Below are 17699 nucleotides of genomic sequence, written 5' to 3' on the forward strand. Positions count from 1 at the left end.
AACACCAATATCAACATGGGATGTCACGTTCTGTCTTTGGCTACACAGTAAGGACCTGCCAGCACCCTCCTCCAGGTAGGCCACTGCTCGCTAATCTCCCATGGGTGTGAAGCACAGAGACCACGTCGAAGATAAACAGGTTGCTTACCTGTAACTAGTGATCTTCGAGTGGTCATCTGTGCATTCACACCACACGCCCTCCTTCCCCGCTGCTGTCAGCTTCTACGTTTTCAATAGGGGTTGATTTGCGGCGGTTTGAAGGAACTGGCGGGATGTCCGCGCCCACCCCTCTGGGCATGCGTGGTGGGGTTCCTGCACATGCCCGAGGTCTGGGTGCGAAAATCCGTTAAAAGAGCTTGCTACAGCACCGATCGATCCAGCGCGTGCGCACTAGATCCCATGGGTGTGAATGCACAGATGACCACTCGAAGATCACCAGATACAGGTAAGCAACCTGTTTTTCTTTATTTCACTCTAACCAGAGCCAGTTTGGTGTAGTGGTTAAGTGCGCGGACTCTAATCAGGGAGAACCGGGTTTGATTCCCCACTCCTCTACTTGCACCTGGCTGGATGACCTTGGGCAAGCCATAGTTCTGATAAGAGCTGTTATGGAAAAAGAGCAGTTTCTGCCAAGAGCTCTCTCAGCCCCGCCTACCTCACAGGGTGTCTGTTGTGGGGAGGGGAAGGGAAAGGAGTTTGTAAGCTGCTCTGAGACACCTTTGGGTAGTGAAGGGGGGTATAAATCCAATCTCCTCTTCCTCTTCCTTCTTCTTCTTCTATCAAGTGTTTATCCCAGTTGTTATCCCAGATCTATTAGCCAATGATGTGAATGATCCTCCCCTTATCATATCCTTTTGTGTTCCAGTTACTTATTCCAAAAGAGTTTTGTAAATATAATGATGAAACTTCAAAAATTATCTCTAAAATGGCAATTTTAAATGTATTTCTTGAAAGTAAGTTCCAATGAAATCAATGTGTTTGTGATTATGGTGCCAGCCTGGAATGGGCAAACATTATGTGTTTGCATATGAATATTCCAGGGGAGTATTCCTTGCAAATGATATCATGGAACTATTTTACTGTATAGTAACAATTTTTAACTAGGGATATAATACTCAATTTTACATTGGATTCAAAAGCCTAATTAATTTGTGTATTTTAGTTGAGCATAAGCATTTCATTTGCAGTTTCTTGCTTTGAAAAATGTAATCCCTGTGTGTGAGGAGAAAAATTAATTCAGTCTCTTTCAAATATTTAAATAGAAGATTGGAAACAAGCATAGCAAATGGGGTTTTTTGGTGCGTTAGGAGTTCTTTATAATAAACAAAGATGTCACCTGTATCAGTTCTGTTTTAAATGGTAAGGTGGACCAGAAATATCAAGTAATAATAGTGACTGATAATTATAATGAGTCAATGGTAATTCAAGTGAAATAGTTTTGAGCTACATACTTAAGAGCTGTGTGGTAAAGTTAACTTTCTGGTCCAGCAGTATTTGTACATGGGGATGTGTGGTTACAGGTAAGATACTAAAGGTCAGTGTAAATTTATACAGTCAGCCACTTGGCTGGGATAAGTAGCATACAATTTCTAAAGGTTTGCAGGGAATAGATTTTAAAACCATTCAGTGATGGAAAGGTACCGTAACAGAAAGACCAAAGTGATTGTTCAGATTTGGGAGGTTTTCGTTATTAGTTTAAATTACTCCACCATCACCCCTTTTCTGATAAGAGTGAGCCCCTAATTTCATTACAGTGTTGTGAATTTGATCGTATGGTTCTTAGTATTAGGCTTTATTGCATCAAGAGATGCAATTACATTAGACTTGCACCTTTCTTTTTCTCTTATCTTTTTGTCATTAATATTTGTAGAGCTAGTGTGATGAACTATGAAAAACCACTCTGAGGGGAGGTAGTAGCAGAGGCTCACTCTGATTGGTGAGTTGCCTCCAGGACAACGGAAGCATCCATGAGGGGGCTGGGGGGGGAGGAGAGCTGTCAGTTGGAAGGGTGGTTGGAGGGGTTCTTTTTGGAGAGAGTGAATCTAATGGAGGAGGGGGCGTTTTGAGTGGCTGCCTTCAGAGAGAAAACACTCAGTCTGGGAGACAGTGGCAGGATGTCCCAGAGAGAGGGGCAGAGCAGACTCCACTGAAGGGTTGTGTCAGAGTAAAAGGTCAGACCCAGGTTAAACAAGAGACATCCACTCACACAGGGGCTAGTTGGTATTCAGAGCCTAATCAGGGGAACCCTAGTTTATTGGTTGTATAACTTCATTTGTTCGTTGCCAACTGTTTGCTATTATAAAACCTTTTCCCATTTCCCTGCCTTTCGTTAAGAATAAATCTTTCCTCGTATTTCATTTTTAAACCCTGCTATTGGTGCCATTCTTTCTTACCTGTTGGGAAAGGATTGGGCTCCTGAGGTTCCCTTTACCTGAGAAGGGGTCCTCACAGCTAGCAATAATGCTTCTTCAAGATAACATTTAAAGATTTGTGGTGTGCTTTCTTCTTGTACCCGTTAAAAATATTGTTTTTAACTTCATTCAAGAGGTCATTTCTGATGGAACCCCCCCCCCTTTTGCCTACAGTGAGGAGAGGTGATGTTCTTGCAGCATGGAGTGGTATTCGCCCTCTTGTGACAGATCCCAATTCTAAAGACACCCAGTCCATATCTCGGAATCATGTAGTCCATGTTAGTGACAGCGGCCTTGTGACTATAGCAGGTAATTTGTCCTTCATTTCTACTCTTTACCATGTCCTCAATAGATAATACTTGAATTGTTGTGTAACTTCAATGTTTTCATTATATTTAAACAGAAGGTTTCAATTCCGAACAAGTAGGACAATTATTGGGCAGTTAAAGGTGGCAGCCTAAATTAGTAATTTATTCTGTATGTTCTAAATAAAATAGTCTTGGAAGGTAAATAGAGAAATGGGTATGCTGTGGGAGCACACAGTTAATGCTGTAAATTATTACTTGCAGGAGGGAAATGGACAACCTATCGCTCAATGGCTCAGGATGCCATTGATGCTGCTGTAAATGCCCATAACCTTCATGCAGATTCATGTAAGACAGTTGGACTCTTTCTCCAGGGTGCAAATGGCTGGAGTCCTACCCTTTATATTCGACTGGTTCAGGACTACGGACTTGAAAATGAGGTGAGGCTTTGTGGTGCACGACTGTTTCTGTTCCACTAGACTTAACCTGTGACAACAGTAGAGATCTTGGGTGTTGATGATAGTGAGTATACTGAGCTGCCTATTATGCCTAGGTAGCTCCTCCTCCTCTGCTCTGGCTATCCTGAGATCTAAACTATGTGCTAAATTGGAGGTCCATGTTCTAATTCCCTGATATGTAATTCAGTCATAAAAAGCTGTGGTGGGCCCTAATGTAGATTGTAGCTATGGTGCTGGGAAAGGGGGGGCTTAACCCTCTCTCCCATCCCTGTGCTGTTTTTCCCTGATCAAAAAGTTTCCCCTGCCCTCCCAGGTTCTCTTTGCTCCAACAGACAAAAAAAATTGCAGGCACTAAACAGGTACTTCTTTTCTTCCCCTCTCTTGGGGCTTAAAGCAGGGAGTCCTTTCATTGGGGCAATATGTTGGAGGGGAAAGAGGTAACCTCTCCTCTCAATTGTCATGTCCCCAATCCATATCAGGAACCTACCATGGCTGCTTTTAGCATTCAACTCAGAAGATGGTAGGATCTCATGACCAATTCCCAACGTTGTTTGTAGTTTGGCTCTCAGAACGTTCTGAGGCCTGTCAAAACTAGCAAAGAATTATTGGTCTGGCTTGGTGAAGGGTTAATAAGAGTCGGATGGAAGAGAACAAGTTGAAGTAGATGGGCATGCTATATTTTCTCTCTCCTCCAACTGAAAACAACCTCTTTTGGACATGGAGTTGACAGGCCTGTACCTAATTTCGTATATGGATCATAATTGTTATTTCAAGATGATGAAATCATGGTGTCTGACCATGAATCCTAATCTGTGTGTGTGTGTGTAAATGGCTGTGTTCTTTTGTTGTCCAATTTCCCAGATTTTAGTTTGCAATTTAGTTGTGTGTACATATGTGTTTCTTCGTAACCATGACAGTCTTGAGCCTTTGAGCTTCCCAGCCCCAGGCAAATCTATTCTTCCAAAGTGTACACAGTAGCAGAAAGCTTGAAGCATCATTAGTCACTGTTCTGTTGATACATGCATAGCAGCATTAGCGCTGGTCTAAGCATTCTCAGCGTGATGAGTTGCCTCCCACCCCATCCAAATCTAATACCTTCTTCAGTCTGTTAGTTAATAGGCAACCGGAGAACTGACAAGAATGGCTCACGTTGAGATTGACCTGCATTCCAGAAAACGCCAGCTGGTAAAGCAGTCACTCACCATGTTCTTATTTCCTTAGGTGGCTCAGCATCTTGCAGCTACGTATGGAGACAAGGCTTTTGAAGTGGCCAAGTTAGCCCAGGTTACTGGGAAGAGGTGGCCGATTGTTGGAAAACGGCTCGTATCAGAGTTTCCTTACATTGAGTCTGAGGTATGACAGTGAGGCTTCCAGGCCTTGCCCTTGGCTATTGATTTGTTTTAAATGTGCTGTTTTCTTGCAATCGAAGATGTATAGCTTAGCTTATTCCATCTTCTTAGAAAGTTGCAGCTCATAACTGAGAACTGTAATGTAGAGACTGAATTGTGGGCTAGAAAGAGCTTGTTTCAGAACTCCTCTCCTCTTCCGTAAGCTCATTGGATGGCTCTAAGCAAGCTGCTGTCTTTCAGCCTTTGATACTGTGTCTGTCTGCAGAATGGGGGTGGTAATCTTGACCTATGCTATACAGTTGTAAAAGTTGTTGGGATAATGTATGTGCAGTGCTCCGACCCCACTAAAGTGCTGGATAAATGCTGCTTATTATTTAATCTCCTAGCCCTGTTTCTTCCCTTGGGGGACAGATGTGGAACAGGGTGTTCTATAGAAGTTGAGGGAGGGATTGTAGTGGTGTATGGGCAGGTTGGATAGAAAAGCAGCAGCAAAAATGTGCATGTATGCTTGTGCGTGTGCATCTAGGTAGGAAATGTATAAGAGTTAGGTTTGCCAGCTGACCTGGGTGGGGAAAATTGCCCAATCAACTCTACTTTAGTATATAGCAGCTTTGTCCAGAAACCACATAAGTATCTTCGCTTGCTATTGTCTGTGCATCAAACTGCTCTGAAGGCTCATTGAAAAGCTGGCAATCCCCTTAGGAGCCTGAGGGGGCTGGGAAGAAAGGACACAGGAAGTGGAGGAGTAAGATGGCTTATACCTAGTGAGGCAGAGGTGGCGGAACATCTAAAAATTTTAGAAGGGCATTGCTATTACTTACAGGAGACCTGTATCTGATCTAATTAAAAACCCGTCTCAGAAAACAGCAGGAGTTATAAATTCTGAATGTGTTGATAAAAGAAAAGTTTGGTCAAGCCAAAATTCCAAATACATAGATTCCAGTGAGTAGCCGTGTTGGTCTGAAGCAACAGAACTAAGTTCAAGTCCAGTGGCACCTTTAAGACTAGCAAAGTTTTATTCAAGGTATGAGCTCATACCTTGAATAAAACTTTGCTAGTCTTAAAGGTGCCACTGGACTTGAACTTTGTTCCACAATTCCAAATGTATCTTTTCCTTTCATTCAGGATAATAAAAGGAAAAGCAGAAAACTTACTGTAATTTTAGTGAGAGTTGAGTTACATGGGCCAGATGGTATGCACTTGACGTTCGGCAGTGGAATAACTTCATCTTAAACTGTTGTTGGTATACATTGCACTTTTCCACCAGTGTTAATTTCTCTGTCTTATGCCAGACTCTTAAAATTAAATTGGCCTTTAGAATTGTCCATTCAAATATTGCAGGTTGAGTATGCAATCCAGGAATATGCCTGCACTGCAGTGGATATCATTGCTCGTCGCACACGCTTAGCCTTCCTGAATGTCCAAGCTGCTGAGGAAGCCTTACCAAGAATCATTGAGATCATGGGGAAGAAGCTCAAATGGAGCGAGCATAAGAAAAAGGTACACAGGAAGTCATTTGTTTCACAACAAGGCCTTTTCCAGAGGTGCAGGTCAAGGTGGTGGAAAGGAAGAAGGGAATTGGGTCCCTGAGTTTACTGAATGACTGAGTATTGCCTTATGCATTCTTTTTCTGCCCAAGTCTGGGATCCAGTTTACGCAGTGGCATATTTCTAATTATCCGTGCACTTTGGGGAGTGGAACTTTTCAGCTTCCTTCTCCTGCTGCAGTCCACTAAGCACCCACCCTTCCCCATTTTTGTTCCTGGGTATGAGCAGACCATCAGGAAAACCACATGGGTCAAGATGGGAGCTTGTAGTGGGGCAGGAGAATTGATGGAAATCTTTACACCCTCTTATTTGAACAGAAATACCATTCCGTCAGAGGAATTGTATGGTTGGATGCATATCATTGTGTTTGCTAAAATTAGCCTTCCTGCACCTAATGGTTGCCTTCCCTTTCATTAGGTTTGCAAGTACTAACTGTGTGTGTATCAGGGTTTTGTGACTTTCTGGGCTCTCCACTCCATCTTTTCCACAAATTCTGGGCACAGTGGAGATAAATTCAAACATACTTTGCTGAATTAGATCAGTAGTGCATCTCATCCACCTTCCTGTTTTACATAGCAGCCAACCAAATGCACCCATAAGTCCAGCAATTAGGGTACAGTGGCTACAGACACACACACCCCCGGCATGTATTTAGAGGGCTTCGCTTCTGAACATTTAGGTTCCATTTAATCATTATGGTTAATAGCTATTGATGGGATTGAAAATGTCTGAATGGCCGAGTCTCCTTTGTCTTTGTTTAATGTACTTGGAAGTCAGTATGTGTTAAGACATTTCTGATAACATATTTGACTTGTGTGCCATTAGTTATGTATCCTGTGGAAAGGATTATGTTGCCAAAGTAAAGGATTTTATCTACAGGTTCTTCCTCTGCATATGTTGGGGTTTTTTGGCATATTTAAAAAAAGTTTCAGAATAGAGTAGGTGATTTGAAGATGACAAACTCCCGGCATAGTTTTTTCTCTCCTGCAGCTTGAAGAGAGTAATCAACAAATGCCAGAGGCTTGGCATTAAAATCTGCGATTTGACGCCACTTAGGATATTTATTGTAGCCGTAAGATACCTGCTTTAAATTAAAGGCCATCTCTTGGCCCTTCGTCTGCAAGCACAAGTCTTGCTGGTATCGCTGTGAGTTGCATGTGTGGACTGAGGGCATGATACAGCCCTAAGAAAACCTTTACCTTGCACGTCTCTCGGAGTAATTACTGCTTGATAATCAACGCTTGTACAACTGAACCAGTGATCTAGCTGAAGCATGAAATGCTGCCTAATCTTAATTACCTTGTTCACCTTTAAGCACTTTTTGGTCATCAACTGCTGATATTCCTCTAAGGACCAGCAATTATAATTAAGTGAAAGGAGCCAATAAAACATTACAGCAAGGAAAAAATTCAGAATGTAAATATTTGCTGTTACCCTAGAGCTGAGATACTGTGCTGCTGTCCCTTGTTTAGGAAGAGCTTGCAGAAGCGAAGAAGTTCCTGTACTATGAAATGGGCTACAAGGTACGGTCAGAGCAATTGACGGATCATGGTGAAATCACTCTGACACCAATGGATATTGAGAGGTAAATAGAGGACAAACAAGTTCATATTCATCTCTGAGATCTGGGTATAATGTACAAGGAGGCAGGGTGGGAAAGTAGCAACTACAGACAAGCGAGCTTGGATTACAGTGGTGAGCCCTCTTTATTTCATTTTGGTATTAATGAACATGCTGCCTTGTCAGTATCTTTGATATGTTCACAGTCACTTTTTGAATGCTTCTTTTCCTGCTCCTTGATAGACTGAGTGGGTTATAGTTACATGGGCCAGATGGTATGCACTTGACGTTCGGCAGTGGAATAACTTCATCTTAAACTGTTGTTGGTATACATTGCACTTTTCCACCAGTGTTAATTTCTCTGTCTTATGCCAGACTCTTAAAATTAAATTGGCCTTTAGAATTGTCCATTCAAATATTGCAGGTTGAGTATGCAATCCAGGAATATGCCTGCACTGCAGTGGATATCATTGCTCGTCGCACACGCTTAGCCTTCCTGAATGTCCAAGCTGCTGAGGAAGCCTTACCAAGAATCATTGAGATCATGGGGAAGAAGCTCAAATGGAGCGAGCATAAGAAAAAGGTACACAGGAAGTCATTTGTTTCACAACAAGGCCTTTTCCAGAGGTGCAGGTCAAGGTGGTGGAAAGGAAGAAGGGAATTGGGTCCCTGAGTTTACTGAATGCCTTATGCATTCCTTTTCTGCCCAAGTCTGGGAACCAGTTTACGCAGTGGCATATTTCTAATTATCCGTGCACTTTGGGGAGTGGAACTTTTCAGCTTCCTTCTCCTGCTGCAGTCCACTAAGCACCCACCCTTCCCCATTTTTGTTCCTGGGTATGAGCAGACCATCAGGAAAACCACATGGGTCAAGATGGGAGCTTGTAGTGGGGCAGGAGAATTGATGGAAATCTTTACACCCTCTTATTTGAACAGAAATACCATTCCGTCAGAGGAATTGTATGGTTGGATGCATATCATTGTGTTTGCTAAAATTAGCCTTCCTGCACCTAATGGTTGCCTTCCCTTTAATTAGGTTTGCAAATACTAACTATGTGTGTATCAGGGCTTTGTGACTTTCTGGGCCCTCCACTCCATCTTTTCCACAAATTCTGGGCACAGTGGAGATAAATTCAAACATACTTTGCTGAATTAGATCAGTAGTGCATCTCATCCAGCTTCCTGTTTTACATAGCACCAACCAAATGCACCCATAAGTCCAGCAATTAGGGTACAGTGGCTACAGACACACACACCCCCGGCATGTATTTAGAGGGCTTCGCTTCTGAACATTTAGGTTCCATTTAATCATTATGGTTAATAGCTATTGATGGGATTGAAAATGTCTGAATGGCAGAGTCTCCTTTGTCTTTGTTTAATGTACTTGGAAGTCAGTATGTGTTAAGACATTTCTGATAACATATTTGACTTGTGTGCCATTAGTTATGTATCCTGTGGAAAGGATTATGTTGCCAAAGTAAAGGATTTTATCTACAGGTTCTTCCTCTGCATATGTTGGGGTTTTTTGGCATATTTAAAAAAAGTTTCAGAATAGAGTAGGTGATTTGAAGATGACAAACTCCCGGCATAGTTTTTTCTCTCCTGCAGCTTGAAGAGAGTAATCAACAAATGCCAGAGGCTTGGCATTAAAATCTGCGATTTGACGCCACTTAGGATATTTATTGTAGCCGTAAGATACCTGCTTTAAATTAAAGGCCATCTCTTGGCCCTTCGTCTGCAAGCACAAGTCTTGCTGGTATCGCTGTGAGTTGCATGTGTGGACTGAGGGCATGATACAGCCCTAAGAAAACCTTTACCTTGCACGTCTCTCGGAGTAATTACTGCTTGATAATCAACGCTTGTACAACTGAACCAGTGATCTAGCTGAAGCATGAAATGCTGCCTAATCTTAATTACCTTGTTCACCTTTAAGCACTTTTTGGTCATCAACTGCTGATATTCCTCTAAGGACCAGCAATTATAATTAAGTGAAAGGAGCCAATAAAACATTACAGCAAGGAAAAAATTCAGAATGTAAATATTTGCTGTTACCCTAGAGCTGAGATACTGTGCTGCTGTCCCTTGTTTAGGAAGAGCTTGCAGAAGCGAAGAAGTTCCTGTACTATGAAATGGGCTACAAGGTACGGTCAGAGCAATTGACGGATCATGGTGAAATCACTCTGACACCAATGGATATTGAGAGGTAAATAGAGGACAAACAAGTTCATATTCATCTCTGAGATCTGGGTATAATGTACAAGGAGGCAGGGTGGGAAAGTAGCAACTACAGACAAGCGAGCTTGGATTACAGTGGTGAGCCCTCTTTATTTCATTTTGGTATTAATGAACATGCTGCCTTGTCAGTATCTTTGATATGTTCACAGTCACTTTTTGAATGCTTCTTTTCCTGCTCCTTGATAGACTGAGTGGGTTATGCATTATTAAATTTGTATCCTAATACAGGATTGGTGGGATCAACTTATGAAGCAGTCCTTTTTCTCAGAGGATTGGTCAACAACTAGCCCCATTGTTCAGGGCTTCAGCCCCCCCCCCCCCCCCCATGCAACTTCCAAGACGGTATCTGGAGATTGCAGACACTAAACATGTGACTTTAAGAGTACAAAGTATTGTGTGCTGTTGCCAAACTGTGACCCGTTCCCCTAGGTATAGGCTCTTTCTTGCCCACTATATGGAGAAGTCAAGATGGTATAGCATCAGTTTTGGGGAAAGTTGTGGGATGAATAAACCTCGAAAGTAGATGCAGCAGAGTTTGATACTATACTGGGACAGCTATCAGCTTACGGGTATAATAAAGCGGGGACATCTCATGGCTTTAGGTGAGGCTGGTTATTTTTTCAATGTAGATCTTTCTCAATCTTGCAGATATAAAAAGAGGTTCCACATGTTTGATAAGGCTGGCAAAGGTTTTATTACTATATTGGACGTACAGCGTGTGTTAGAGGTAACATTTTACTTACCTTAAATTATATCAGATTTTCCTGGTGTGATATTAATAGTGTTTTTGTTAATTCAGGCATGGTTTTTTAATTCTTCCCTATATTTTATTAGAGCATCAACCTTCAGATTAATGAATGTGCACTCCATGAAATTTTGAATGAGGTGGATTTGAACAAAAATGGGCAGGTTGAACTCAATGAGTTTTTGCAGGTGAGTGATTCTTTTAAAAATATAATGGAAAGAGCACAGAGTCAGTGTTTTTGGTTATGTCATTACTGATCATTGCAAAGTTCATCAATATTGGAAAATTACATATGCATTCATGTGTGGTTCCTAAACATGCTACAATAACACAAGGTCAAAAAAATATTAGATTCAGTTCAAAGAAATAAATATTCCTATGCTCAAGAAAATAAGGCACACTGTTCTGTCTGATATCTCTACCTTCAGTGTGCACCTTTTCCCTGGTATCTTCCTCTGATTCCCTGGACATGAGATGGTGATATGGCTTTCATGGAGTAAAATAACAGGGAAGAGAGACAGAGGCTTGGTTCAGACACGTATTGATTGGCCCCAAGCTTTACTTGGGAGGAGTGGCATGGTCACTCTTCATCTCTACTATCGTCCTTAAGTACTGTAGAGTTCCAGACCAAAAATATAGTGGGCCATTTGGCATCATTCTTCCAGAAGAATTAGAAAAGGGAGGAAGGATTTTAAATGGTGTCAAAGTAGCCTTTCAGGGGCTGCAGTGGAGTAGAGGTGAGAAATCTACAATACAAGTCAGCACGTGTCACCTTATGTGAAGGGTGCTCAGTCTGCTCTCCTATGAGAGCAATTAATGTCATTCCAGCCTCTAACCTGTTTATTACATGCAGTTAGGCTTTGGAATCAAAGTCCTTGAAGTATACAGTTCTTATAGTCCACCTTTCTTGCTGACACTTGAGGCAAATTACAAAATTAGAAAAATAATGCAGTAAAGACACAATATAAGACATACCATACCATAAACAAGGCAACAACTGGATTACGAAAATTAGAAAACAATGCATATAGGCAAGGGAAAAAATATAAAAGTGCAGTTAACTACAAACTTACTTCCTATATTAAATTCCATTTACTACAGCCCTATTCCCTTTATAAAAAATACCATCCTAAACAATTGAGTTCTGTGGAACATTAGAAATGTGGGGCCTTCCTGACTGCCTTTATATAAGAACTGGTGAAACACAGTGGCCAAGAGACTGAGCTATGATTTTCTTCTGCCATTAACTTGCCGTGTAGTCTTGGCAATTCACGCTCTCTCATCCATCCTCCATCTGCAATACGGGAATAATAATGCCAAGTTACCTTACCAAGTTGGTGTAAAGATTACAACAGCATTAGATAGACAGACAGACAGACAGACAGACAGACAGACAGACAGATGAAGCACTACATAGGTATTTCCTTCAGACCGGAATATTCTCAGGGTTCCTTGGCAGTAATTGCTGGTCAAAATGCTGCTGTTGGTGTGTGCAAAATGGTTCTCCGGGCAAGCACATAGACTTGGATCTGAAGGACTGGCTCTAATAGCAGAAGGGCATGTTTCCTAATATCCATGGATTTCTCCTTCCAGCTACAATGTTCCCCCACCACACTAGTAAGGTGCTCCCAATTGTCACAACAGGCTTTTCAGAGGTGTGCAACGTTGCAGTGTCAAAGGGGTGCTGCTAAAACCCCATTATATGAGCAGAGTTCTTGTTGGGTGAAGTCTGCAAGCCTGTGTTTTAGACTTTCAGTGCCACATCAGTTTTTTCTTTTTTGACTTCAGTGACAGATGCTTCGATGATTCAGAAGTCATACTAACCCTCCCCAGGTGCTACCAGCTTTTACCTTGTAGAGACATGTAGATGTAATCAAGGAATGATTCATATGTGGAGGAACAAGAAAGTATCCTGTCTCACAGAGTGTCCAACCAGTTACTCTGGAGGGCTAACAACAGGGCATAGGGGTCAAGGCTTTCCCCTAATGTTGCTTCCTGGCACTGGTATTCAGAAGTTACTGCCTCTAATTGTGGAGGGTCCCTTTAGTCACTATGGCTAGTAGCCACTGATAGATCTATTCTCCATGAAGAGGATAATAGCAGCGCGGCTGCCAGTACAGTCCCTGGCACGACACCTGCTGCTCCCGGGCTCTCTGGATTGGCCCAACGTTGGCAGGGATAGCAGCGGAACCAGGTAAAAACTCTGCCCACAACAAGAGCGTGTGAGCCGGTTGCACGGCACTTTGGGCTCTGCCAACCCCGCCAGCCTCGATCCACCTGAGTGGTCACCATTTTGGTGAGACTTGTTTGCACTCACTATTACAGTGGCTCCTGCCATGGCCACTGCCTGTAGGAGTGCTCCAGATGCTCAGGTGGGGGCCAGGGAGCCCAAAGAGGGTCTCTACCTTCTTTGGTGCCCTTCCGCCTGAACCTGAATATACTGGATGACTACTGATAGCACGATCTGGACAGTGCCCCTTCCTTCTGGGTTTACCATCGAGGGCAGCGGCGGTGCACAAATAGTGGAGAAATTGGGATTTGAGGGACTGGCAGACCCACAGGACTTGAACACGCTGGCCTGGATGGCCCTGGAGGGGTGGACAGACGTAGACACTGATGTGATATCGGAGAGCAGGCCCAGGGGATACAACTTAACCTGACCTAAGGAAGACCACTGGACTTGCTGAGCTCAGTTAACCGGAACCAGACTACTATCTGCAGCAGACACAGATGACTAGCCATAGGGAACTATCAGGTTTAGACTTGGTTAATTGGGTTAGGGAACAGAAATTATAAACTGGTTGCATGTTGTTAGTTTTCCAATTAATTATGGGTTTAAACTGGTTGAATGAATTGATTACTAATTGCCCTGTAATTGATGAATCAATTAATTAATTTGGTATCCAGTCACCTGAAGTAAATGTGCCACAGATTTGTATTAGCCTTACCAAATTCATATTTGAATTGCTGGCTAAGCTGATTTGGGGGGGGGAGAAGAAAAACCCCCACAAATATAATGGGGGGTTGGGGAAAAAAAAGAAAAACAAAAAAGGCAGTGATAGGCTACTGGATTAATAGGAAGGGTGGGTAATTTGAACTGTTCATATAAAGTGTGTTATACTGAATTAAGGAGTTACTGGCAGCCAGTGTCTGCCACTGAAAGATTTTTTAAATTATTTTTTATTTTATTTTATTTTAACCGCTGAAAGATTAGCCTGGTCAGGATTAAAGTTAGTTGGCCTGAAGCCCATAGCTGGCTATCAGCTGGCAAACCAGCAGGCGAGATGATGACCGGGCAAGTGATTCCAGTGCTCCTGGGGAAGGGAAAGTATAGCAGTAGCCCCAGGCATGGAGTCAAGGGAAGGGGATGGACAAGTAGAGAAGCTCGGCCCCCTTCCAGTCTGTGTCCCCATCCCAAGGATAGTAGGTGGTGGGGCTAGGATGATTGACCCCCCCCCCGACATTGGCGTTGTGTTACGCCAGGTTTATAAACAATAAGACCACAGTCCTTCGGGACTTTCTGCAAGAGCAGAATGTAGACCTGACGTGCATGACCGTGACCTGGGTGTGGGAGGGGGAGACCATAGCTCTTTCCCAGCTGGCCCCTCCCGGGTTCTCAGTCCTCCACCAATCATGGACTAGGAGGCGGGGGGGAGGAGTGGCTCTATTCATTCAGGAGGCTTACTCCTTCAGAGAAGAAGAAGAGATTGGATTTATACCCTGCCCTTCACTACCCAAGCCGCTCTGCTTACAAACTCCTTTCCCTTCCCCTCCCCACAACAGACCCCCTGTGAGGTAGGTGGGGCTGAGAGAACTCTGACAGAAACTGCTCTTTTTCAAGAACAGCTGTGCCAGAATTGTGGCTTGCCCAAGGCCATCCAGCCAGGTGCAAGTGGAGGGAGTGGAAAATCAAACCCGGTTCTCCCAGATTAGAGTCCGTGCACTTAACCACTACACCAAACTGGCGCTCCCACCACTGAGGATCACAGGCATAGAGTGTGCCGGCTTAGTGTGGGAAGCTGAGGAGAGTGTGGCTATTTGGCTGGTGTACCGACTGCCCAATGCACCAGCTGGTAGCCTACTGTACCTGGTACAGGCTGTATCAGCCTGGATGATTTCAATGTCCATGCCTATGACACAGCCTCTACTCAGGCAACAGACCTGGTGTACTCCATGGTGGCACTGGGACTCTCTCAACTTGTGACGACTCCCATTTCACCAGGCTGGGCACACACTTGATTTGATTTTCTCAGCGGGGTTACAGTTGACCAGATTACTGCCTCAGCAGTACCTTGGTCGGACCACCATGCCTTGAAGGCCCATCTGAATGTTTCACTGAAATCCTGTTTGGGCGGCGAGCCTATTTTGGCTCGCCTGCAGAGCCAAATGGAGCCTATGTGGCTTCAGACGGCTCTCTGGAATCTGAAGCCCCCTGGTGACTCATTAGATGAACTCGTAGAGGATTGGCACAGCCTACTCTTGACAGCCATTGATGAGATGGCCCCCCCAACACCCTCTGTGCCCTTACTCCAAGCTCGCTCCATGGTTTACCCAGGAGGTGCAGCTGATGAAGCGAGGGCTAAGATGGCTAGAGAGACAGTGGCGGCGTGCCCATGATGAACATCTTATAGGAACATCTTATAGGACATTCATGAGATCATATGAGATGGCAGTCAAAGCTGCTAAGCGAGAATATGCATCTGCGATTGCATCTGCAAGCTCACGCCCTGCCCAATTATTTAGAATGATTTGGATCACTAATGCTCTGCCACAAGGCAAATCAAATGCTAGGGAATTGGACATGGGCTGTGAGGCTTTTTTGTGCTATTTTGCAGATAGTCTTCTCCCTCCACCATGATCTCCCTGCCACAGTTGATACCGTGAGCGAGCTCGAGGTCCCATGCACGTCTTCTAGTTGGGTTATGGATCATTTCGGCCTGCTTAGCCTAGAGGAAGTTGACAAGTTGCTCCAAACTGTACACCCTACCACTTGCTCCCTTGATTTGTGCCCTTCATAGCTAATTAAAGCTGGCCGTGAGGGATTTTGAGGTGCCCTACTGGAGATTGTCAACAAGTCCCTCCTGGAGGGGTGGTTCCCTGGGGCACTCAAGGAAGCAGTGGTCCACCCTCTCTTGAAAAAGCCATGGCAAATTATCAGCCGGTCTCCAATTTGCCCTATTTGGGCAAGATAATAGAGAGGGCTGTGGTCATACAGTTACAGGGCTTCTTGGATGACACTTCCACCCTAGACCCTTTCCGGTCCGGCTTTCGCCCGGGACATGGGACGGAGACAGCGCTGGTGGCCTTCACGGACATCCTCCGAAGGCATCTGGATCGGAGCGGATCGGCAGTGCTGTTGGTAGACCTGTCAGCAGCATTCTACACGGTCGACCATCAACTATTGATCCACCGCCTCACCAAGATTGGGATTTAGGGGCTTGTCTCCTTTCTCCAAGGTCGGGGACAAAGGGTGGCACTAGGGGATCAACTATCCCAGAGGCACCCACTAGAGTGTGGAGTGCCTCAAGGGGCAGTGTTGTCCCTGATGCTCTTTAACATCTATATGCGCCCCCTTGCCCAGATTGCCCAGAGCATTGCCCAGTATGCAGATGACACCCAGCTCTATCTGTCGTTGGGGAATCATTCTGCCTCCAAACTGGAAGATCTAGACAGGGTTTTACAAGCTGTGGCTGGTTGGCTTAGGCTGAGCCGGCTGAAACCGAATCCGACGAAGACGGAGGTCCTTTGTCTGAGCCGGGGCGGTCCGGGGGTAGGGATCCCACTTCCGACCTTTGATGGGGCACCTTTGGTGCCAGCGCTGGAGGTTAGGAGTTTGGGAGTGCTCCTGGATGCTTCCTTAATGATGGAGGCCCAGGTAACAGCCACTGCCAAATCAGCCTTTTATCACCTCTGGTTGATCAGGCAGTTGGTTCCCTTCCTGGAATACAATGACTTGGCAACAGTGATACATGCAATGGTCACCTTGAGATTGGACTACTGTAATGCTCTCTACATGGGGCTGCCCTTGTCTCAAATCCGGAAGCTGCAGCTGGTGCAAAATGCTACGGCCAGGCTACTGATGGGACTCCCAGTTCGGGAGCACATCCAGCCTGTGCTAAAGGCATTGCACTGGCTGCCAGTAGCATACCGAATTCGTTTCAAGGTGCTGGTTCTTACCTTTAAAGCCCTTTATGGTCAGGGGCCTACATATCTGAGGCAGTCGCCTTTCCCCACATATTCCCCAGAGAGCACTGCGTTCAAGGGCCCAGAACCGATTGCCCCTCCCGAGTCCTAAGGAGGCCAGTCTGTCAACAACCAGGGCCAGCGCATTCTCAGTGGCGGCTCCATCTTGGTGGAATGAGCTCCCAGAAGAAATCAGGGCCCTGCGGAACGTCTTACAATTCCTCAGGGCCTGTAAAACGGAGTTCTTCCGCCAGGCTTTTGGAGCTGCCACTACAGTTAAACATCATTAACAACTGGTGGTGGAAAGATTAGAAGCCCTGTTGTCTCTGGAATTCACAACAGCAGCCTGTACCAGCCGCCTGAAAGATACCTGAAGAAGACCTAGGAGCCGGTTATGGGAAGAAAGAGCTAATATGGTAGCCATTGTTGATCCACAACAACAATACTAGCACCTACTGTGTTATCGTCAACTGGTTTTAGCATTGTTTTAAATGTTCTAATGTTTTATTGTAAATATATGCTGATTTTATGTAAGCCGCCCTGAGCCGGCCTCAGCTGGGAGGGCAGGGTAGAAATTTGAGCAATAAATAAATCCAAGTGGATTCTTGGTTTGGTGGCAGGCTCTAGTTAGCAGTAACCATGGCTACTCCATGTTCGATCAGTCACTGCAGTTACCACAGACTGGCAATGGAAGAAGAGGACCTTTGCATGTGGGGAAAGGAGGGACTGCCTAAATATGCAGTGTTTTCCTGATGGCCAAACCATGAGGTGGCCATGATATCTGAACTGTTCTGTGAATTGCCCCCTTGACTCTAAAAATCCAAGGACATAATTTTGTGGGGGCAGAAGTGAAAAAGATGTTAGACATCTGCACAGGTTTTAAAAAGTACAAATGCTATCAAAATA

The 17699-nt window shown here is 44.4% G+C and overlaps 1 protein-coding gene across 1 annotated transcript in view; it reads left to right on the forward strand.

The window, feature by feature from the left end:
- The window catches only part of GPD2 (glycerol-3-phosphate dehydrogenase 2), a 139403-nt gene that overhangs the window by 113526 nt on the left and 8178 nt on the right, over nucleotides 1-17699 (forward strand). The window contains exons 10-16 of the mRNA XM_015411566.1: nucleotides 2586-2720; nucleotides 2981-3156; nucleotides 4396-4527; nucleotides 5865-6023; nucleotides 7543-7655; nucleotides 10514-10592; nucleotides 10700-10798. Coding sequence (XP_015267052.1) covers nucleotides 2586-2720; nucleotides 2981-3156; nucleotides 4396-4527; nucleotides 5865-6023; nucleotides 7543-7655; nucleotides 10514-10592; nucleotides 10700-10798 — 893 coding nt within the window. The remainder of the gene's footprint in view (nucleotides 1-2585; nucleotides 2721-2980; nucleotides 3157-4395; nucleotides 4528-5864; nucleotides 6024-7542; nucleotides 7656-10513; nucleotides 10593-10699; nucleotides 10799-17699) is intronic.

This window comes from Gekko japonicus, unplaced genomic scaffold, assembly GCF_001447785.1.
Source record: "Gekko japonicus isolate JY-2015 unplaced genomic scaffold, Gekko_japonicus_V1.1 scaffold6, whole genome shotgun sequence".
Taxonomy (NCBI): domain Eukaryota; kingdom Metazoa; phylum Chordata; class Lepidosauria; order Squamata; family Gekkonidae; genus Gekko; species Gekko japonicus.